The sequence below is a fragment of the Octodon degus genome, unplaced genomic scaffold (assembly GCF_000260255.1).
Source record: "Octodon degus isolate 3935 unplaced genomic scaffold, OctDeg1.0 scaffold00008, whole genome shotgun sequence".
Classification (NCBI taxonomy): domain Eukaryota; kingdom Metazoa; phylum Chordata; class Mammalia; order Rodentia; family Octodontidae; genus Octodon; species Octodon degus.
The window spans coordinates 18,275,816-18,300,590 of record NW_004524584.1 but is presented as its reverse complement, the minus strand read 5'-3'; the positions used below and the strand labels follow the sequence as shown (position 1 = coordinate 18,300,590).

At 44.0% G+C, this 24,775-nt stretch overlaps 1 protein-coding gene across 2 annotated transcripts in view; it reads right to left on the bottom strand.

The window, feature by feature from the left end:
* Positions 1-23,907, bottom strand: part of Cep72 (centrosomal protein 72) — a 33,872-nt gene extending 9,965 nt beyond the window's left edge. Inside the window, exons 1-7 of one of the 2 annotated variants that reach the window (XM_023705422.1) lie at positions 23,845-23,907; positions 14,147-14,274; positions 12,955-13,147; positions 10,183-10,291; positions 2,901-3,091; positions 543-752; positions 351-412 (exon numbers count right to left, since the gene is read on the bottom strand). In XM_023705422.1, coding sequence (XP_023561190.1) covers positions 351-412; positions 543-752; positions 2,901-3,091; positions 10,183-10,291; positions 12,955-13,147; positions 14,147-14,206 — 825 coding nt within the window. In that variant the 5' untranslated portion in view covers positions 14,207-14,274; positions 23,845-23,907. Of the gene's footprint in view, positions 1-350; positions 413-542; positions 753-2,900; positions 3,092-10,182; positions 10,292-12,954; positions 13,148-14,146; positions 14,275-23,782 lie in introns of both variants that reach the window. The other variant, XM_023705417.1, reaches the window with a different exon arrangement.
* Positions 23,908-24,775: the final 868 nt, after the last annotated feature.

Below are 24,775 nucleotides of genomic sequence, written 5' to 3'. Positions count from 1 at the left end.
GTCCTGAAAGGCACGAGGTCACACTACAAAGACCACTCCTCTCTACTGCTCAGTCAAGGAAACAAGGCAAGGCACTGGCGGCCAACACCAAGGTCCCAAACTCGCCACTCCGGAGTTGCTTGCACTGTGAGATGTCTGCTCTTCAGTCTCTGATGCTCCAGAAAGAGCAAAGGCCCTCCGGCTCCAGCTCCCTGAGCTGTTCTGCACACTCAGATTCTCCCTCAGGCTGTGGGGCCCACCAGCTCTCTCCAGATGGCTCAGGTGCTCCTGATCTGAAAGTGTGTGGAACCTTTCACCAGGCATCCTGTGCTTCCTATATACCTTTCAGGAACAGGCAAAGGATTCAATACCTTTTGTGATGACAAATTTGGCTTCTGAGAAGAAGAGGAAGAGTCCTCGATATCTGTGGAGGCTGTAATACGGAAATAACAGAGCTACTGTAAGGAATTCTACACGTAAGTAAACAGACATCAGGAGAAACATCACAGCTGTAGCCAACCCTGTGGAAAATGTCTGCTCAGAAAGACCCGCAGTGGAATCACCTGGGTGAGTGCTGACACTGGTGTGCGGGTTGTGGGCACAGCAGGCCTCAGGCTCCCCATGCTGTGGAGACAGCTCCCAACAGTGCTGGTGTGGAGGTGGCTGCTCGGAGTAGTACGTGCTGGAGCTGGCTCTCCTCTTATCACGACCCTTCCTTGGGGTGTCCCCACACTGGTGCTGGACAGGTGGAGGGCTCGGCAGATTTCTGGACTCTATTTTGTTAAAAATATTTTTAAGGTTTTACTTCATGAAAATTACATTTAAGTTTTTGACAGTGTATAACAATCTCTAAGCATACTTCTTATAAACTGATTAAGATGCCTAAGGGGGCTCATCATGTAGCAACCAACACTGCAGTGAATTCCAGCCAGTTCTGCAGGTGGGCAAAGGACAGGGCCAAGGGCTGACAAGATCTGACCTCACCACTTACAAGAAAGTGACAAGACAGCTGACAGCGCAGGAGAAATTTATGTGAGTCCATAAAACAGAATACAGAATGAGGAGAGCAGTCAGCTGATTTGGAACAAGTATACCCAGGTAACTAAATGAGAAACAGTCCTTTCGATGACTGATATCAGAACAAATGTACCTGTAAGAAGGGGAGGAGGGGCAGCCAAGCCCATTCACTTACACCATACATAGAAATTAGCTCCAGCTGTGAGTGGTGGCACACACCATTAACCCTAGTACTTTTGAGTCTGAGGCAGGAAGGTTGCTTTCATTTGAGATCAGCCTGGATTGCATAGAGTTTAAGGTCAGCCTGAACTACAAAGTGAGACTTTGTCTCAAAAATGCAAAACAAAACAACTACCTTCCCCCTAAAAAAAAAAAAAAAATCCACACACTTGAAATTCCAGGGTGTCTGTGAGAAAACACAACCCATCTCCTTAGCCATGGGTGGATAAAGATTTCCTTAGGGGACACAAAAAGCCAAACCATTAAAAAGAACACCCATCTAGACTTCATTGAAGCTAAAACATGCTCTCCAAATTACTATTAGGAAAGTGAAAAGATGAGCCAGGGGATGGGACTAATGGTGCAGGCTGGCGATAATCCCAAAGGGCAGGGATGCAACAGATGGGAAAAATGCCACACAAGGGAGAAAATGCCACGGGAGAGGGCTGCCATGGGTTGGGGCTGCCACACAAGGAAAATGCCACACAATGGAGACAATGCTGTGGCATTGTGATAAGGACACAATGGGGATAAAGCCATGGGATAGGGATGACACGGGGCAGGGACAATACCACAGGACAGCAATAATGTCAAAAGATAGGGACAATACCATAGAATATGAGAAAATCCTCAGTACATGTACAGTATGAGAAAGGATTTGTATCCAGAAACCATAAAAAGTTATTACAACTCAAGACCAGGAAGAGAACTAGCCCCATGAAATGGAGTGGACAGCCTTCAATAGAAAGGGTCCAGAAGACACATATTTTATAGCACTAGTCTACAGCAAAATACAGAGTAAAATTGTCATGAGTCTTGGGCCAGAAAGATAGTGTTGTCCTTGCCCCGTCATCCCTACACTGATGCCTCAACGTGACAATGTTTTCACAAAAAAACCCATACTGTACTGGAAAGTGAAGCTAAAGCTTATGAACAATCCTAATAAAAAGAAGACCCCAAACAAACTGTGTAATGCTCCTACCCCAAGTGAGGAGCTTACAATGCCCCTTGTGGTATCAGAGGACCTATCCACAGCTGCCTCACAGAAGCAGAGCGTCCACACCACTCATTCCTGATGCTAACATCAGGTCCACTAGCCACCAGTCGCTTGACTTTCTTCTCTACTTTAGATGTTTTACTTTTCTGATAATCTGAACAACCAAGCAATATGACTATACTCCAATTAAATATGTTAGCTTTTCCTCTCATAATTCCTCAGTCCATACTATTGGCCATTCCAAGTCCACAGAGACTTCGGGAAGGTCCTATCACTGGAGGGAACCTTGTCAACAGCACAACGATGCATGTTGGCGTCAGTGACTGCAGCCCACTGGTCTTGGGTGTGGGAAGCTGTTAACTGGTATCCATTTTATAATAGTGTCAGCCATTTTCTTGAGTTTCTATTCCCCTGCTGAGTTAAGTTTCTGGTCCTTCCCACCTTGCCCATTCCCCATGAATCACGTGCTATGCCCCAGGGGTGGGACCTTCCTCCGTTGCCTAGATACCTGCTGACATCAAGAGCCGAGACTTCCTCACTCCTATACTCTCTATATATACCCAGCACCTCCCCTGAATAAACGAGACTTGATCAGACTCTCCTGTCTTGTCTCCATTTCTCGCGTCTCCTGTCCTCTGTCCCCTCCTCCATTCCCTGCTCCTCTCCCAGGTGACCTTCATTGACTGACCTGCTGGACGGGACACTTGGGTGTGTCGGATGGTGACTTCTTGCTCCTGGCTGGAACTCGTGCTCCCAGGAGGATTGTTGAGGTCCCACTCACACTCGGCAATGAGGTTCAGGACCGCCTCATCATCCGCATCCATGACCAAACACTTCTTGGCTGAGGTATCAGCACACCTGACCCTAGAGCGGTGTGGCCTGCAAGGGAAGCAGACTACTCATCAGCGTCACCTGTTCCATGGTGTACCCCAGCTTGTGGTGTGCCCTGACCCACAGGCATATCTGCATAGCTCCTGTCATATCTTGGTGATGCTGCATGATCATGCGCCTCACTGCTCTACTAGGTGACTAGGAGGAGGGAAAGATGCAGGATGACTGGTGACCAACAGCAAGGTCAGAGATGCTACTACCATAACACTCAGGCACTGTACCTTCTAGACAAGTTGAACACACTCAAAAGGGTCCCCTCTCTAACAAACCCAATGCAAATGCTGTGAAGACTGCTCTTAAGAGGAAGTTCACATGTATGATGCTTCATTGCTGCTCTGCTTTGACAGCCTCGTCACTGCCTTGGATTCTGTAGATTGTGGGCTAAAGAAGGGGACCCAGGGCCTGAGTCTGAGGCTGTCCACACACACCTGATGTCAGAGCAAAGCACAACCACTCATGTCCACTATACCCTCTAGATGGCCCAAGTCACCTATTAGGTCCTTAACTTTAAAAGCCTTTGTGACACCCCCGGTCTTAGAAGTACCAAGGACAAGGGACACTAACTCTGCAATGACAGTATCTCCAACTAAAGCTTTCAGACATCGTAATGACCACTCAACTGTGCTGAAAAACTTGTCAACTGTGACACTATGAAACATGTGTTTGCTCCTTCGCTCAGGCTTCTCACATGCAAATCAAAAACCCTTGGAATCTCCAGAGTGACCCGAGTCCTGTATGTGCAGTGAGCTGGCTGATTGCTAGACCCTGGGATCAGGAGGGGGCTGTTACCAAAGACTTCGGCAGGACCAGGCTAGAATTTAAACTACACCAGAACTAAGATGAAAGGGGGATGGCTAAAGAAGATTGCTGGGCAGAGTTGTGTTATAAGAGCTGCTCTCCAGAAAAAGAAATTATCATTAGCAGCTCATTTCAACGGCCCAGAATGAGTAATAGAACTTGCTTAATTGTGGGTCATACTCAACCTGTTCAATAAACTCCAATGACTACATTTAGGGGAAAATGACTACTATGTTCAAGTCAGTAGATAAAGTGGCTAAATGAAAAGCCAAATTGCGCTATGAGGGTAACAAGTAAACACTGGGATTTTAGCAGAGATTTTGAAACAGACTGAGCCAGGGCCTTTTTTCTCCTAGCTGGTGCATGATCACCCATGTTTACTTTCAAGAGTTTGAGTATTACTTCCCAACCATAAAAGACCCCCAAATCAGGGAAGAATGGATCTGTACCCATTTGTACATAAGCTAGTGAATCAACTTTCTACAACAGAAAGGGATCTGGGTGCTTCAGATCACAAATCATAGTCGCCTTAAAAGTATGTTTAAGACAACTTCATATCTCCATATGCTCTGGATTATAGTGAAGGTGAAATATCCTGAGAATGTTAAAAAAAAAAAACAACACTGAAAAGCCTGCTTCCATTTTCAACATCCTATCTTTGTAAAGCAGGGTTAGCAACCAATATGAGGTTACAGGCCTGGCTGGACATAAGCAACAAACTTTGGTATCAGTATCACATATCAGCTCCAGGTGGGAATTTCTAGTTCCAGGGAAATAAGCTCAGGGCCCCCACTGATTCTGTACTATGGTGAGCTGTATAATTATTTCATTATATATGAACACAGTTTAGTAATAGAAATAAAGTACATAATTTATGTAATACACCTGAATCATCTGAAAGCATCCTCTGACCCCTATTCCTGTTCTGCAGAAATATCGTGTTCCACAAAACCAGTCCCTGGTGTTAAAAAGGCTGAGGCTTGAGGACTCTGCCCTCACCTGTGGGATGTGATGCTGAGTCCTACAAGAAAGTCTCTATGTAATGAGAAATGGGACAAGCTCAAGGAAGATCCTCATCACGTCTTTGCCTAAGGATAAACTAAGTCTGAAAAACCTGACAAACTCCAAGAATGGTGGATGATTCCACTGTCCTGGAATCTTCCATACCACTCCATCAGAAATGGACAGAAGTCATTAGGACACAACTGTTTCATCAAACAATAGCAGAACACATCTTTTTCTCCAGACTCCATGGAACATCCACCAGACAGACATCATTTGAGGCCATGATTCACACACTGGCAGATTTAAAAGAACAGAAATCATACAATATATACCTCAGATTACAATGGAATTAAAGTAGAAATGGTAACAGAAAGGTAACTGGAAAATTCCCCATACTCTGAGATTGAACTACTCCTTTGTGAATAATGAGTTGAACATGAAATTTCAAGAGAAATTTTAAGATACTTTGAAAAACTGAAAAAACATCATAGTAAGAAAAAAAAATCACATGATCCTATCAATAAACACAGAATAAGCATATGATAACAAACCAACACCTAGTTATGATTAAAAAAACTCTTGCACTAATTTAGGAATAGAAAGGACTTCCTCAATGTGGCAAAGACTGTCTATAAAAACTACAGCCCACTTCATATTTAATGATAAGAAACTAGCTTTCCTGCTAAAACCAGGGACAAGGCAAGAAAGTCTCCTCTTGCCACTGCTTTAACATTGTACAGTAAGTCCTAGATAATGCAGTACGACAGGTAAAGGAAAAAGTACATAAATTGGTAAGGAAGAAATACAACTATTTCTGTTCACAGATGACATCAATGTCTAAATAAAAACATCCTGCAAAATCTCATCGCACTAAGTGATTGCAGCAAAGTTACAGGATACAAGGTATGACTGTCATCTACACTTGATTAGACTAAAAAACACCCAGGAAATTAGCAAAGCACACGTCCACGTGTGTCTGTGAAGGTATTTCCAGAGATGCCCGGCAAGTGGGGCAGCAAAGAGACAGGAAGACTTGGCCTTGGTGAGGGTAGCACCATCCTAGAGGCTACATGCTGAGATGAACCAAAACAGAAGCGGAACCTTAGCCGGCATGGGTTGTCCCTCTCTCTTCTCTCCTTCCTGGGCCCCGAGAAGTGAACAGCTTCCTCCATCACATCTTTCCACAATTATGTTTCAGCCTTGCCACAGACTGAGAAGCATGAAGCCAGTGGACCGTGGCCTAAAACCTCTGAAACAGAGAGCCAAAATACACCTTTTCTCCTCTAACTTGTTATTGTCAGGTACTTTATCACAGCAATGAAAAGCTAATACCCATCAAAAAGATACAAAGTGAGATAGGAGGATTACTGCACATTCAAGTCCAGTCTGAGCTACACAGTGAGTTGAAAACCAGCCTGAACTACATGGTGAGACTCTGTGTCCAAAACCAAACCCAAACCCCAACCCCAACCCAAACCATAAAAGTATGAAGTCTTTAACCTCACTACTCAGAATGTGACCCTATTTAGAAATAAGGTCTTTACAGAGTAATTAAATTACTATGAGGTCCTTAGGGATCAAGATAGTATGGCGCTGGTGAGAACAGAAACACGTCAGTGGAGCAAAATAGGGCCCAGAAAATTCTTACACACAGTTACTGCTACTTAACAAGGAAGCCAAGGAAATTAAAAAGGACAATATAAAAATGAATCTGAACACAAACCTCACACAGTTCACAAAAACAAACTCAGAATAAACCACATAACTAATTATCAAATGAAAGTAACAAAGTTCACAGAAGACAACATGGAACATCTAGTGGACTTTACGGTTGCCAGTGACTTTTAAAATGTAACAACAAAAATACAGCCATGAGGGCTGGCCAGATAGTTCAGCAGACTAAAGTGCCTGTTTAGGCAGAGCACAGCAGCTGGGGTTCGATCCCAGCCAGCCCCGCCCCTGGGGTGCGGTGATTGAGACTGGGCATGGTAGTACACACCTGTACTTTCAGTGCTTGAAAACAGGAGGATCACTACGAGTCTGATCTACATAGTGAGACCCCGTAGATCCTACACTAAATAGATTTTAAAAAATACATTCATGAAAAGAATAACTGGTTAGTTGGACTTCATTCAACACTTCTGCTCTATGAAAAATGCTGTTACGAGAATAAAATGATAACACAGATTGGGAGAAACTATTTCTAAAGTGTGTATCTGACAAAGGACTACATCCAAAATAAAAAAGAGCTCTTAAAACTCAACCGGATCAAAAGTGGGCAGGTCCGGAGAGATGGCTCAGTGGAATAAGCACTTCCCTGGCAAGCGCAAGGGCCTGAGTTCAATCCCCGGTTCCACCAAAAGAAAAAAGTGGGCAAATGATCTGAAGCATCTTCTCACCATGGAAGATAGACACGCTGATGAGCACATGCGAAGATGCTCCACAGCACATATGACCAGGAAATGGCAGTTAAAACGAGATGAGGCCACACCCTCATCAGGACAGCCAACATTCAAAACACTGACACCAACAAAGGCTGACAAGGACTTTAAGTACTCACCACTGATGGAACACAAGATGGTACAGCCACTCTGGAGGGCAATGTGACAACTTTCCACAAAACTATACATACCATACTATCCAGCAATCAAGATCTTTGGTATGTATCCAAATGAAATGACAACTCTGTCCACATAAAAACCTGTGAACAAATGTTTGGGGCAGTTTATTTACAACTGCCAAACCTCAGAAGCAACCAAGCTGTCCTTCAGCAGTTGAAGGCTTACCCAGCTCAGGGTTTTGGAGTATGACAGTCCAAACATGGTGACGCTGGCTTCTGGTGATGGCCCCTTGGCTGTGCCGCACTATGGTGGATGTGCACAGGAGGCCAGAGTGACTCGGGGCGTGGGCTCACTTGTAGCGACTCACTCTCATCCTTTCTGAGGACACGCTGCTAATGACCTAACCTCCTACCAGGCCCCATTTACGGTCCCATCACTACTTAACAGTAACACGGTGAGGAACAAGCGCCCAAAAAATGAAGCCTCATGGTGCACATATAAACTTAATGCAACCACTGCAAATTCCAACTATACGGCATTTTGGAATAGAGAAAACTATAGAGATAATAAAAAAGAATAGAGGTTCTGGGGGCTTGAGAGGAGGAAAGCAAGAAGACAAAGGTGGAACTGAAGAGATTTTTAGGGCAGTGGAACTATTCCGTGTGATACTGTAAGGATGGATACATGACTTCACGTATTGTTCAAAGTATTAACTGGTGAAACTGTATTTTGTACTCCATTTTTCTGGAAACCTAAACTACTACTAAATATAAAGCTTATTGCGAAAGACTGCTATTTGTGTCCCTGTCAAATTTCCATGTTAAAACTCTAAACCCCAGTGTGATGTTAGGAGGCAGACCCTCAGGTGATTAATTGCTGTGTAGACGGTTGTACCACGGTATGCAGCAAGTTTTTCACTCTTCTGCATCAGATAGAAAGGAAGCCATGTGTGCTCCAGGAGCTTCCTCCCCTTACGGTCACTTTCTGGTGACCGGCGTCTGGTTCTTCTCCCCTTTGGTTCATCTCCCCTTCCTAAAATGACGAAGGCACAAAGAGATAGTCCTTACCAATCTTCTCTCCATGTCCAGACTGCCTCTCTGTGGGCTGAGTCTGAGGGCTGATTTACATTTACTCCACTCATTCTCTTCTTTTAAGATTTCTTCCCTAAACCATAGGTCTAGGTAAAAAAAAAAAAAAAAAAAGTATGCTGATGCTCCCCTGAACAGTCATGTGTACCACAAAATGAAAGGAAAGCTGAGACAAGAAATACTGTGACACGTAAACAGTATCTCCACTCCCAGAACTTGTCACATACCATGGTACAGCTGTATACACAGCAAGTAATCTGGTTTGAAATGAGAGACAGAGGTGCAAGGAGGCATTTCAGGAGCGCCCAAGGATTTAGAATCATTCCTGAGACAACAAAGTAGGTGAAGTATGGCCCACAGGCCAAACCTGCTCACTGTATGTTTTTATTGGAACACTGTCATCACTTCCGTATCATGGCTACCTGCACACCACAGAGTTAAGACTCTATGATAGCTTATTTGGCTCACAGAGATTAGAACATTCTTCTGGTCGTAAAAAACTGGTCAACCCCTGCATTAACGGAATTTAGGATGAGCTAAGATACATAATACAAGAAAAAATACTATTAAAAGCTACCGAAAAAAACAAATGTCAAAACATAAAGAGGAGAAAATTCAAGTTCTTCATTAGTTACTTTATATGGCTTATGGAATTCCACTTTTTTTTTTTTTTTTTTTTTTTGCAGTACCAGGGATCGAACTCAGGACCTTGTGCTTGCCAGGCAGGCACTTAGGCTGCTGAGCTATATCCCTGGCCCAGGAATTTCGTTCTTTAGAAGCAACCTACACACAAAGTATGAATGCTCTTTATAATTACAGAGTGCATTAAATGCTATCAGCTTGACAACATGAAATGAAAATGAAGATTCAGATGGTAGCATTTGTGGCATGGGAAGTGGGATGAGGCAGGTGTGGCAACCAGTACCTAACTAAGGAGAGACTAGCCACAGAAGCAGAGAGGACAGACAGGGCATATCTATGACCTACTCTGAGTGGGAACTGGGGCCTGTAAGACACCCAGTATCCAACCAGGAAGGGGTTCATATTTAAAGACTCACATGAAGAAGCAGGATTTAGTGGTACAAGACATAAGAAAGTTACCTGACATAAGAAAGTTACAAGACATAAGAAAGTTTTTTTTTTGACATAAGAAAGTTTTTTTTTTTTTTTTTTTTTTTTTTGACATAAGCAGTCACAGAAGTGAAAAGTAGCTGAGGACCAGAGCCACCCTCACTGTCTGATTTTATAAATACCATTCTGATAACCACTTTTAAACATTAAGAACTAACTTATAAGAAATGTGAAAAAAAAAAAAAAAGAAAGAAAGAAATGTGAAAAATAAGCAAAGAGGGGCCGGGGAGATAGCTCAGTAGAATAAGCACTCCTGGCAAGCACAAGGGCCTGAATTCAATGCCTGGTCCCACAAAAAAAAAAAAAAAAAAAAAAAAAAAAAAAAAAAAGGAAAGAGACCCTATCCCCATTTGCTGGAGTCCTAACATGGCAGGTATCTTCTGTCTGTTCCTGTAAATCTGCCTCTTTGAGGGTGGCTGGCATGCATCGGCTTTTATGACTTATGGTTGAATGTCCTGCCAACAGACCAAACTGAAAAATGCCTAAGCGTCCATACCTTCCAACTTTCAAAGCAGCTGGTAAGCTCTCCTTTGAGTCAAGTGAGTCCTCCGAAGCAAAATGCAGTCGGGAAGCCTTCCGCTCACTCTCTCTCACCAGACGATCATCTAGGGAGAAAATAGCAGAGAGCTGTAGGAGACAGGGACGATAGGTGCTTACTCCTGAAGCATATTATGCAGGAAGCTCCTGCACCCCCAGGACTGACCTTCCATAGTGCCCCCTAACAGCATGAGGCAGGCCCAGTCCAGGGGTGCTGAGCTCCAGGGGCTGTGCTTGGTTCCCATGAGAGATCCTAAGGGCAGTACCATGAGGCTAGCCAGCCCCCTGGAAGCTCACTGCTCAGACCTGCTGCAGGGCAGGCTACTGCCTGCAGGAACAATAGCATATGTGTAAGGTGCACACAAACCCACTACATTACACATGCACACCAGGTACCAGATAAAATTCTCATCACACAACATACTGACAAGTATGCTGTCTCTGTCTGAGCTGGAGAACCCCAAACACACACAGTGAAGAAAACTGTAACAGTGGGAGTTGCCCTTAAGGTGTGCACTCTTAGGCCCACAGAGACATGAGTTCAACTGCCCCAAATGTAGGCCTGGTAGGACCTGCAAACTGGGATGGCTCCTCTCTCTCCATGCAGTGCCCCAGATATGTGACAACCCCTTTTTTGCTTTCGTAAGCCCTCCTCTCTCACCCCTAGATCTCAGTGTTTAGCTTTCCTACCTCCACCACTGGTGCAACACAGGGTGAGCACCCTCCCTGCGCTGGAGACCCAACTCTACTTCCTGAGAAGCTCCAAGTCCCTAACCCCAAGACTATCTACTTGAACCACTCAGAACATCCAAGGCCAGATGTAGCCCCCATTTTCCCAGTCTCTCCTGACTTCAGCATCCCCTGACCAGACTGTACCACCACCCTCACTTCCTCTGCACATCCCTCTAGGGGTCTCCTAGCTATCCATCAAATGAGATGGAATGCTTTTCTTAGGCACGCAGTAGTTGAACGGATCTGGGCAGATTTTTGCAATGACTTTTGACTCCAATAATATTTCTTTTGTGTCTTCATGTGCAGGAAGACTTATATTCCTTCTCTATGATAAACACTGTAACATTCTCAATCTGGTACTGTTATAACAAAGAGAAAGCAATGATTTAAAACTAACGAACTAAAGATTCCCAGTTACCCAAAGTGATTGTAATGTTTCTGAAAAGAGCCAAAACCAACTATTTATAATTGACTTGCTCAAACAGTCAAATAAAAGTCAGAACACAAGCACTTACTCTACCCAAGTGTCTTCAAAATAAGAATGGAAACTATATTTCAAACCACATAGTAGGCTTCAGGCACACAGCCCAGCACTATGATATAACAGCATTACCAAATTCCCAGGAGGCCAGTGCCACATGGTTGACTGAGATTTTCACCTGCACTGCAGGTGTCAGCCCATGGCCTCAGCACCTGCTATGTGGGCAATGGACGGTCAGTGTCTATGCAAACAGCATACCAGAGCTGGGATCACAGTGCTGCTAGGTCAGCTGATGGGAGATGCAGGCACTGAGCACACTTCAGGCCCTGCCAAACATGAATGTATTCTTAGGCTGAGGGTACTTGGTCATCACCACAGGGGCAGAAGACAGACCACCAACCCAATCAGACATGTCTGCCCATCTACTCCCCACCAATTTGAGTTGCCATGAAGAATGGAATCTACTCAGCTAGGGAGGCAGTCACAGCTTGGGCTATTATGTTAGTTCCTCAAATCACTTTCAGATGGCTGGAAAAAACAGTTCTGAGTGAGTTATAAACAGGTGAGTCTCTGTAAACAGCCAGTGTAAAATGCTGGCATTCCTGCTTTTTTTTTTTTTTTTTAATAAAAATGGGTTGAAATAACAGGTGCTACTCATACAGCCTCTCCTGGTACCTCCAGAAACATCTACAAATTGCAGAACACAGTTTAAAATGTCAAAACTCAGACACTGAAAAGATTGCTTTATGATCAAAACATCTTAAGTCCTTGCTGTGACAACACAACAGCCTAGATGGCCAGGTCCAGTCTCGGTTCAGTATCCATTTACCAGTGCACTCAGAGGCTCCCTGGCTTACAGTCCCACCTGCAGGATGGCGTTCACAGAGCAATGCCCTCCTGGACTACAGAGGTACTGTGCAAGTGTGTGTGTGCACGCGCGCAGACTTTCTCTCATAAGACTGGCTGGTGGCATGTCCCCCCTTGGTTTATCTCATAAATATAAAACCAGTGCTAACTCTCAGCCATGCCCAGCCCACGAAGGTCCACACGAGTCAGGCGTACTTAGCCAGATAACCCTGCATGTCCTCAAACCGTATCAGCCTCTCTGCTAATATACACTCAACACTGACATCTAATTCTCCATTTTCCAAAAGAACCTCATACTACCCTCAACTGCAGGATACTTCCTTATGTGAAAATTTGCTATGGGAGGGAGAAATGTTGAGCCCAAGATGATGCTTAAGAAGCACGAACAGTAAAAAGTGAAGAATCTCTGCAAGAACAGGAGAGCAGCCTGGCCCAGAACAATACAGCCTTTAATCCCCTTCCTAGACAGCTCACCTACCAGAACCAACCTGTGAAAACAAAGGGCCCAGTGCCTTCTGTCTCTGGTTAGTCAGGCCTCATAGAAAGTAGAAAATCAAATCAACTTCCCTTTCTAGAAGGAATCAAAGCTCAAACCCCACCCCACACCCAAGCTCCAGAGTGAGGGTGCCAGCACAGTGCTCCCCTGCCTACCCAGCTGCCGGAGCCTGGGGAGCATGTGCAGCACAAACAGTCGGTAGTCAGGCTCATTCTTCACAACTGGGTTTAGCCGCAAGTCCACATCCTGGAGTTTAGTTAAGGTGTGAAGCCGAAACACTTCCACTAAGGACGAGATGCAATTGTAGTAGAGGTTGAGATTTTCTAAAGAAACCAGGTACTGAATGCCCTGTAAACAGGAAGCATGCTCATCAGTCCATGCTTTAAAAATAAACAAAGCAAAATAAGCCATCTGACCGATCAACTTAGATGCACTCACAATGAACAATGCTGTTACCAGGAAAAGCTAAAAAGTGTTCTCATCTGTGTTCTCCAAAGTGAAATAACCACATACACATGTTTGAAAGCATGTCTGCTAGTCTTACAGGTACTAAGCACAGCTATAATCTCCTGAGTCTTTAGTATGCCCCACGCCAAGAGAATCAGTTTCAGTTATTCTGCATCCCCACCATTAGCATCAGAACTGTTAATGCTCCCATTTTATAGATTTGGAAACCAAAGACTAGGGGGCTGGAAGAACTAGCATTGGGTGCAGTCTAGGGTGAAGCTCAAATCTGACTGAGTAGAACTTCAAAGCTGTTTTTCAGACATGGCCTATACAGTGTCACGTTCTGGAGTTGTAATGTCCTACATTTCTGTGAAGATAAGAACCTTCCCTCTGAATCAAGCTGTAAGCAGAACTTTTATAACTTTCCCACTTGGGTCACTAGGGTGATTTCTAAATCACATTTAGACCAAATGGCCACCCATGGCCATGCTGCAACAAGTCCCAAGCCCATGGAAGGCTAGGTTAGAGCCAGAGGCTAACGTCAGACCATGCGTGGATACGCAGCACAGAAACTGAAGGTGACATGGCTGACAAGGGGATGGAGAGGTAGAGATACCCACACTTGTATCTTTGGGATCTTACTTCATTCCCTTTAAAGACAGTCAATTTTCTTCAGAGGGCTAGGACTTTGGTCTTCAAAGTAGTTTAAAGATGAAATGGGATATATAAGAAAGCTAGCTCACAGTAGACACCAGTAAACAACGGAACACTTACGCACCACTGTAAGAGCACAGTGTACAATTATATGCAGTTATAAAATACATCGCATTTACTGTAAATAAACTTTCTACTGATTGTACAGCAATAAATTTTCTTTTAAAAAATAAACCTAAAACTTACCTCTAGACTAACCAAAGAGTTGCGTGAAAGATCTAAAGACTTTAGACCTGTTAGCTGCATCAGAGAACTTCCTAGGTGAGTAATCTTCTCTTGGTATGTTCCGGGAATAGACAATGACTGAAGTTCAGCTAAGAACAGACAATTATAAGACTATAATCCCCTTAAATTGAAAATAAATACTATAACAAAAGTCCAAATTATTAGCTATAACAGGCATGAAGATTATCTGACCAAACTGTTGTCAGGCCGCTGAATCCTTTCCTAACCCATTTGTGTACTTCCTTGTAAAATCTAGTGTTATCCAAGAACCTTTTAAGCCACATTAGCAAGGACACCCGCCCTCTATATCCACTCAATACTTGCCCAAATTCCTCATTCTCCACCTCCCTGGGCCTGTCCTCAGAAGACTCCCTCTGATTCCTTGTTTCCTCTTAGTAATTTTCCATCCAATGTCTCCCCTCACCCTCCTAACTTGGCTACAAATACACCGTGCTCAGAGTTAAAGCCAATCCCTCTCCCCCACTGCAAAATCCCATTATAGCAGTCCTTGTACCTATCCAAATGGTCCACAACAGTCTCCTGTAACATTCTTTAATAAATGCTACTGAATAACGTTTTTCTAGGGGGCTTGCTGGTTAGCTCAGTTGTTTAACTGCCTGCTTATGCAAACGCAGTCAGGCGCAGGATACTGTGGTTTGATCCCCAGATCTTCATGCCTTACCAGACCTGCCCTTAAGGCATCCTGAGCCAGACCAAAAAAAAAAAAAAAAAAAAAAAATAGGGCTGGGGAGCTAGCTCAGTAGAATAAGTGCTTGACTGGCAAGGGCAGGGTCCTGAGTTCAATCCCTGACAGAAAAAAAAAAAAAAAGGAATAATGTTTTCCTTTGGTACACAAATATAAAAAAGTCAAAAGGCAAAAGGCATAAAATAAAACATGAATACCTTTAATCCATCTGGAATAACTTTTCCTTCTTATAAATTTCTGTATTTTCCATGTTTTAATCTCATAATCTGAAAGTCACTTAGCATGTTCAAGCCTAACATTGACAACTTAGTGACTCATCAAAACTGTCAAAAAATAAAAAATGGCTGGGAATATAGCTCAATGTTCTGGGTTTAATTTCCGATGATGATGATGATGATGATGATGATGATGATCCAAGCAGAAGCAGTAGTAGCAGTTTGAATATTCATATTAAAGGGGCTGATTTTAAAGATTCAGCCAATCTGACTCTAGCTAATCTCCTCCTTCAAGATGACTTCCTCTGAGCCCCATTCTTAGAGCATCCTCCTCCAGCTCCACTTTTCAATGGCCTTCACACAGGGACCATAGCCTGAGATCACTAGCCGTTATTTCTGTGGCAGACATCAAATGCTTGGCACGGTAGCTTGCCTCTCAAGGCATACTCAATACACATGCTCATTAACTAACTGCCATTACAAAGTTTCTATAATCAAAAAGACAATTTGGAGGGCCGGCCAAATAGCTCAGTGGATTAAAGTGCCTGCAAGCAGGTGCAGGGGCCCGGGGTTGGATCCCAGGGCCTGCCCTGCCAGCCTGGCCCCTGGGGCACACTGAGACAGTAATTGAGACTGGGCATGGTGGCATGAGCCTGTAAGCCCAGCCTCTGGCAGGCTATAAACAGGAGAATCACTAAGAGTTTTATCTAGTGGTGAGACCCTGAACATGCTGTAGACCCTTCCCTAAAATACAGGGGGGAAAGAAAGACAATTTGGGTCTTAATAGGCAACACTTTCCCAGGAACACTTATGTGTTAAAATAATTAAGTTTACAACAGGGTTTAAGGGCATCTAGTTCCAGATCCTCTGTACGTGTTCTTCCCAAATTAATACCAGAGGGCTGGGGAGATGGCTCAGTGGAATAAGTGCTTCCCTGGCAAGCGCAAGGGCCTGAGTTCAATACCCGGTTCCGCAAAAAAAAAAAAAAAAACAAAAACAAAAAACCAAATTAATACCAGGTACCCTGGACAGAAATGCACAAGGCCAGCACTGGACCCAGAGAGAAGGTCAGAAAGCCAACTGTCCAGGGACTGCAGCCCTCAGGAAATGACCAAGCATACGTGTGCACGTGCATGTGTCTCCTATATATCCCAAACTAAGCACCAAAAGCACTCCAGAAACACCACAGGATGTAGACCTGGCCTGTTCTTTGTGGTCAGAGGCCTAGGAGAGACCAGCAAGACAGGACAGACCCAAACATTAGCTCTACACCAGCTGTAACAGAGAACAGAAGCCACTGTCAGTAGACCTGACTTCCACTCCAGGGAAGCATATCAAGGGCTTTTGTTTCTGGAGCCTGGCTGTCAGCTTGGCAGTAAGGCCACACATGCACAGGTCCCAGCAGTGAGTGGAGATATCTGAATAGGAAGTGGGGTCTCACAGATCACAAAATGTTCACAATATAAAAAATGACCTTAAACTACAAAAAAATCTTTTGAATGAGACAACAAAAACAACAGATACCAACAATGAAATGTCAGGGAGGCCAAAATTGCTTTAACAAGGAGTTTAAAATAACTCATAAAATTACTTCAATGAGCAATTATAAATATTCCTAAAACAAATGAAAAACCAGACTCTTGGCAAGCAAACAGAAGATATAAAGAAGACTGGAGGGACTGAGGAGATAGTGGTCTAAGTGCCTGCCTAGCAAACGCAAGGACCTGGGTTCGAGCCCCAGCACAGCATGTTGTGCCGGCCCCCAAAAGGGCACACGGGCTGGTCACCAAAACCAGGTGCGGTGGCGCATGTCTGTAATCTCAGTGCTGGGGAGGCTCAGACAGGAGGATCATTAAGAGTCTGAGCTACGTGGTAAGACCCTGTACTAAATAAATAACTAAATGATTGAAAAAGACTGGAGATTACAGAGGAAAAAAAAATTCTAAGAGTGAACACAAAGGCCGACTGGAATTATCAAGTCTGGCCAATATAAAAAAAAAAGACTATAATAAGCAGAACTTCTGTGACCCATGGGAAAAAAGACCCAACATGCCTTCATAATAGTCATAGCACTCCAACTGGATCTTCAAAGAGAAAAAAGGACTGAATAACAAAAAAATAAAAATATTTAAAATTTGAAAAACCAATGGCTATAAAATTCTAAAACTTCCAAATCTAGGAGCCAAGAAGATGGCTCAGTAGAATAAGCGCTTCCCTTGCAAGTGCAAGGGTCTGAGTACAATCCCTGGTTGCACAAAATAAATAAATAAATAAATAAATAAACAAATAAATAAATAAAATTTCCAAATCTGACAAGATAAATAGATAGACAGATATCTCCAGAGAGCTTAGAAAATCTGAAAAGGGCAAACAACAAATATGTTATACCCAAACACATCAGAAACAAACTGCTAAAAATTAAAGATAAAATCCTGAAAGCAACCATGTAGACAAGGCATATTTCCCATAAGGGAAATGACTGAAGTGACAGTGGACTGCTCTCTAGAAACCATGGAGGTCTGGATAAAGTAGTACATCTTTCAAGTACTAAAAGAATTTTCTACCCCAAAATCCCCATCTCCTAAAAACAGCATTGAGGATTACAGATAAATCAAACCCTGGGGGCCTGCCCCTTAGCTCAGTTCTTTAAGTGGCTGCTTCAACAAAGCAGTCAGGCTCAGATTGCTGTGGTTCGATCCCCACAACTCAAGCCAGCCAGTCATGCCTTGAAGGCATTCGGAGCAAAAAAAAAAAAACAAAAAACCAAAACAAAACAATAAATCAAACCCTGATGAAGAAAAACTTAGAACTTGGCACCAGCAATCTACCTTAAGGTAACTGCTTGAAAAAGTTTCTCAAACACAAATGAAAAAAAAAGAAAAAGAAAAAGAAAACTTCAAACATCAGGACTCAGGAAAGAATGATAAAAGAGATGAATGTGGATAAATGTCTCTGGTTGACTTACCTAAAATGATAGGTAAATGTAAAAAAAAAATTATATAACTAATGTGGTTCTCAAAGTAGGTAAAGGGACTAATGACTATTTAAGATAGGGATGGTAAAGAAACTTTAGTGGTAGTAAGGTTCTACTTTTCACTTGGACATAGTAAGATATCTATACAAGTAAAGTGTTGTAATATAATACATATTTATACTGTAATATGCAACCACAAAGAAAACCATATGACATACTCTGAAACAGTTTAAGTCAAAATGGGATACTAAAAATATGCAAGCAAAACACAAGGCAGGAAAACAGATGGAAAGTTTTTCAAAAAACAGTAAAGTAGCATATTTAAATTCATGCACAAGGGCCAGGGATACAACTCAGTGGAATAAGCACCTGCCTGGCAAGCGTAAGGTCTTGAGTTCTATCCCTGGTACCTCTAAATAAATAAATAAATTCATGCACAGTAACAATTACAATGTTAACAGTCCAAAAATACTTCCAAGGGATGGACAAACAGTGAATAAAAATAAAGAACCAAGAAACTCATTTTAAATATGGCACAGGCAGTTAGAAGCTTAAAGTAACTAGATGGGAAAAGATTTGCTAGGCAAATGTTCATTAAAAGACATGTTGGGGGCCTGTCCCTAGCTCAGTTCTTTAAATGGCTGCTTCCACCAAGCTGTCAGCCTCAGGTGGCTCTAGTTCAATCCCCACAACTCTCCAGCCAGCCACACAAGCCCTGAGGGCATTCGGAGCAAAAAAATAAATAAAAAATAAATAAAAAATAAAAGACATGTTTAAAAAAGTCAGAACATTGTGGCAGAGTGCTTGCCTACCATCAATCTTCAATACTACCAAAAAAGGTAAAGTTGGGGCTGGCGAGATAGCTCAGCAGACTAAGTGCCTACTTAGGTAAGTGCAGGGACCAGGATTCAATCCCGGCATCATATGTCAAGCCAGCACTGCCCCCTGGGTGAGCCGAGCCGGCCACTAAATCTGAGTGGTGCACGCCTGTAATCCCAGTGCCGGGAAGGCTGAAAACAAGAGGATCACCACAAATCAGAGTCAGAGTCAGAGCCGCACAGTGAGACCCTGTACCACATAATTTAAAAAAAAAAAAAAAAAAAAAAGTTAAAAAAGAGAGAGAGAGAGAGAGAATGCTTGGCTGTTTCAGTCCATAGCTGGCTGGTTCCAAGGCAGGGTAACATGGCAGAGGGACACACCAGAGGAGAAACAGTTCATGGTGTGGCAAGCAAGAATCAGGAAACAGTCTTCCTTCTTTCATTCCCTTTTCATTCCACCCAGGTTACAAGCCTATTGACTGGTGTCACTCACATCCAAAGTAGGTCTTATTTCAGTAAATCTATTCAGTCACACCAAGAACTATGCTAATACAATTAGCAGACTAATTCAGTTACCAGAACCATAATCTAGTGTCATAAACCCACGATCCAGTCACTCTCAAAAGCCCCACAGATGAACACACAATGCTTTGAGGGAATACCTGTATACAAGCCATAACATTCTGCCTCTGGCCCCCAAAAGACACACATATTTGTTTACTCAAACGCATAAAGTCCCTCTCTAAGAGCTGCCAAAATGCTAACACTTTCAGCACTGCTGAAAAGTCCAACTTCAAATTCTTCTCTAAGATTTAGGGCAAACTCTTAGCTGCAAGCCCCTGAAAAATGAAAAGAAAGTTAAACTCTTCTAATGTATAATGGCTCAAGATAAACATTCCCATTTGAAAAGGTACAAAAGGGGAACAGAAAGGAATGGAATCAAGACATGGCCACAACCCAGTAAGGCAAATATTAAGCCCTCAGTTCTATGCCCAGCATCTGGGGGAAGATGTGAACTCCAAAGGGCTTGAATAGCCCTGCCCCATTAGTAGTTGCAGCTCTCATAGCTTCTCTCTTGGGCCAAATTTGCTCATTCCTTGCAGCTTTCCTCAGATGGTTCACATTTCTTGGTTCTCCGACTTTCTGGGGTGTCCACTGCATCTTCAGCTTCACACTCATAGCTTTACAGGGGCGCACATCCTGGCCTTCCAGGCCTTCTTTTGAAATCTGGGTGGAACCTTCCTGACCCTACAGTTCCTGCATTCTGCAGATGCCCTAAAATCAGCACCATGTGGATGACATGAGAGTTTAATGCCAGCTGGCATGGTAGCTAGGTTTCCTTTTCCCTTGGCTTACAGAGGTACAATGCCTGGATTGCTGAGCACAGTGAACCCAATCCTAAAGAACAAGTTTTCTAGGCTGTTGTCATTCTAAAACACAGTATTCTGGGGTTCTCTAAAGCAAAATCTTTAATCTTTTCAATTTTGAGGCTGAAAAGGGTAGAGTTCTGCTGGTTCTTGTTCTTGCTTATTCTTCTTCATCTTTTTTATTGACCAATTCCAAAGAACTTGGCTTTTTAATGCCAATCCTTTCAGCAACCAAGTTCTCCTCTACTCCATCTTTACAGTAGGCACCTTTACTGGAGCTTTCTTTCTGGCCAAACTAAAAAAAAAATTATTCTGCTGGGACCTTTGTTCTTCTCAAGGTAGAGCTAGCTAAAAGCTGCCGACAGTAGTCATGCCACTATATCAATATTACACGACCTTGAAATTTATTTTGCCAGATTAATTAGTTCACTGTCCTTAATCTCCTGTAATATCTATGGACATGGGCAAATTATAGACAAATTTTCTGCCAGAACATAATGCACATGTTTTGGAATCCAAATGCCAATACAGTCTTTGTTCCCAACTGATAACGTTTTGAGCCAGGTCTTTTACAGCTGCACTGTAGTTAACATTCTGGTCTTCTGAGCTCTGACCAGAATTTTCCATAAAGCTCTGTTCACAGTCCTCTTGGTTTGCTTCTCCAGCCAGCCTCTCCAAACCTTTGAAAACTCTTCTCAAAAGCCAGTTCCAAAGGCTTCTGAGCTACATGGTCAGGTAGTGTCACAGAATAAACCCTAATTCCAGTACCAACAATCTGTAACAGATTTACTTTTTTACTATCTAACTGCTGGGACAAACATCCAATATCCACAAGTTAAAGGAGGAAAGGTTTATTTTATCATACAGTTTATAGAAATTTCAGTTAATAGCTGGTTCCAAGCCAGGGTGGCATGGTAAGGGACAAGGACAAGAGAAACAGTTCTTGGTGTAGCAGGCAGGAGGCAGAAGCAGCCTGCCTTCCTTCATTCTCTTCTTATTCAGGCTAAAAGCCTATTAGTTGGTGCCACCCACGCCCAAGTTGTGGGTCTTCCCACTATATACATACCCAGAACCATGCTAAACCAATCAATAGATTAATCCGGCATCACAAACTCTTGATTCAGTATCATATACCCATGATCTAGTCTTTCCTGAAAGCCTCACCTTTGAACACACAATGCTTGAGAGTCAATCTAGACACAAGCTATAACTATGCCTCAACAAAAAAGTAACCAGGAACTAAAAGGACCGTATCATATGCTAAAGTCAGTCCAGGAAAAAGATAGGAACATCCTAAATGTGTAAGCACCAAATAACAGAGCTTCAAATCACATGAAGATAGAACTACTAGACAGAAAATCTTCCTGGTTTAACACACCACACCGTCAGCCAAGAAGATCTAACCGACATCCACACTTCACTCAGCCCGACACACATTTTCTTCAACAACACAGCTAACATGCAACCATGCAGACCAAATACTGTGACAGTCAACAAACCTTCAAAATTTAAAGCAGTTTAAATCAGAGTACTGCATATTCTACGATCATAATGGAATTATGCAATATTACAATCAGTAACAGAACGATAACAGGAAAATGACAAACACATGAAACTCTGTAAAATCACATTCCTAAACCCTCCATAGCTCAAAGAAGTTGCAAAGGAAATTTTAAAAACACATTAACTGAATGAAAACATGACATTAACACAACTTGGGGTTGCAGCTAACAGTGCTTTAGAGGGAAAGTTATAGCACTAAAATAAAGTCTCAAATCAATATTTTACATTTTGCCTCTAGCACCTAAAAATAGAGCAACATAAGTGGAAGTCAACCAAAAAAAAAAAGGACTGAAAAAGAGAAGATGGAGAAAAGCCAGCCCAAAAGCTGCTCTTCCATTAATTTCAGCCAGGCATGAGGCCACAAACCTACAATACCAGTGCTCTGGGAGGTTTAGAGAATCCCAGCCTGTACAATTTTGGGATTTAGTGAGACGATCTCAAAATCTCAAAATAAAGAATTAAGGAGCTAGGATACAACTCTACATGAAGGCCTGGGGTGCAATTCCACAGTGTTGAAAAAAAAAAATCAACATTCATAAATTTCTAGCAAGACTAAAAAAGAGGACAAATTATCAATGCCATGGACAAAAGGGCTATGGATACAGCCTCCAGTCATTATAGGCCAATAAGTTCATGTTATAAACAACTCTACATTTGACAGTTTCATAAAAGGAACCAATTTCGCAAAAAGCCCTGGTGATACTGACAATATTAACTGTTCTAAAACCACCAGAGAAACAGAAAAGCCCACTGCCATAGTTTTGCTAAAAAATTCCATGAAACCTTCAAAGAAGTAGCACGTGTTCTACAGAAACTCTTCTCTAAGACAAGATCATGATGCCAAAAACAGCCCCAAAAGAAAACTGCCCATCACTGCGCTTCACGACTAGACACGAAAATCCTCAGCCAAACGGAAGCAAGCTGAGTCCTGAAGACGTGGAAGATGCTCAGCCAGGAGAGAGCCCGGCACACTGGAGGGAGGTCGCGCCCAGCAGAGCGGAGGGGGAGCCGGACAGGGCTCCGGACCGAGCGCAGGGCTCCTTTCGCTGCATACCAACTTCCCTCGTAAAGGGTTAACAGAATTTTGTGCCTTAACTGTGGGAAATTATTTTTAAAAAACCCTTGTGCTTCCTGTTACCTACTCTAAGAAATACATTTTCTCTCTTGGCTCAAGGCTGTTCAACAATGTTTCTTGTCAAGGCAACAAGCTAAAACAAACTCCCTCCCTAACCATCTCCTATAACATGGTCAGCTTAAGATATATCTTATAAAAATACGCACTTATCACTAAGCTATACAAGACCCTTTAGTTACATTTTGCAGCTGTGTCAAATAAATGTAGTTTTCTGTTGTTCCCTGCTAGATAACAAATTCGCTTACCAAAGGGGACGTGGTTTCTGTTATAAATACCCCCCTGCTGCCTATGCTCGGGTGCCAACCAGTCTCCTGCGTGAGAAACGGCTGATCCACTCGAGCTCAGTACATAAAAGGCTCCACTCAGATTTTTATCTGGCTGATGTGGTTCCTGTGCAGTGACCCATAACACCCTCAGGCCCTGCCCCCCCCCCGTGCTCCCCTCCCCCACTAGCTACCCCCCGTGTTCCCCTCCCCCTCCCGGGTTCCCCTCCCCCACTAGCTACCCCCCGTGTTCCCCTCCCCCTCCCGGGTTCCCCTCCCCCACTAGCTACCCCCCCGTGCTCCCCTCCCCCTCCCGGGTTCCCCTCCCCCACTAGCTACCCCCCCGTGCTCCCCTCCCCCTCCCGGGTTCCCCTCCCCCACTAGCTACCCACCCCCCGCCCCCCAGCGCTGGTCTGCGACCCTGGAGCGACAACAAACTGACGGCGTGGGCACTCTAGCGTTTCAGTGGGGCCGGGGGCGCCGCGCAGACAACCAGCGCTGCCGCCTTGGAAAAGCCCAGTCCCGACCCGGCTCTCCCGACTGTCTAGCGGCGCACCCAGGTCGCGTTGGGGCCCCAGGCCGCTGCGCTTCCGAACCGTCTCCTCAGACAGAACCAACCACGAGACTGGCGCCATCTTTCAAATCTGTCTCAGAGCGCTGCGCCTGCGCAGGTGGTGGTGGTGGTGGTAGGGGGGGTGCCAGACCACGGGAGGCGGGCTCCCAGGTGGGCGGGGCAAGGGAGTGGGCGGGGCCACGGGGGCACAGGTGGGGCTGCGTGATAGGCCGGGTCGTTGGGCGCTCGGCTGCGCTGGCAGGGGAGCTGAAAGGGCATGGAGACCCGAGCTGCCACCTGCTCCTACAGGGCAGAAGACCTCATTTGGCCTGGACCCGTCTTGTGCCCCACTGCATCTGGGGCGTCGGAGATGCCCCCTGCCTGTTCCTTCTCTTGGGATCCGGATGGCTCAGGCGGGAGATGTGCGTGAGGGTTAAGAGCAGAGACGCTTGGGACACCCCCTCCCCATGCTGGATACATGAGCTTTGGACTTCCTGGCCAGGGCTGGCTCTGGGGCCTGAATGTGGGCAGCAGGAGGTGGTCACCGCCGTTTCTTCCTACCCGGAAGCTTCTACGGGGGAGCAGTGAGTGTTTTTGCTCATCCAAGGAAAGATGCCCTGAGGTGTCCCTGGGACTCCTAAGTTAGACTTGGGAGCTGTCTTCTGTTAATCTCTCTCTCTCTCTCTCTCTCTCTCTCTCTCTCTCTCTCTTTCTCTCTCTCTGCCTCTCTCTTTCTGTCTGTCTCTCTGTCTCTGTCTCTCTGTCTCTCTCTGTCTCTGTGTCTCTATCTGTCTGTCTGTCTCTCTCTGTCTTTCTCTGTCTCTCTCTGTCTCTCTGTCTCTGTGTCTCTGTCTCTCTCTGTCTCTCTCTGTCTCTCTCTGTCTCTCTCTCTCTCTCTCTCTCTCTCTCTCTCTCTCTTGTTGCTGGGACAAAATACCCATCACCCAAAGTTAAAGAAAGAAGGCTTTCTTTCTTTTCTTTTTTTTTTTTTCAGAA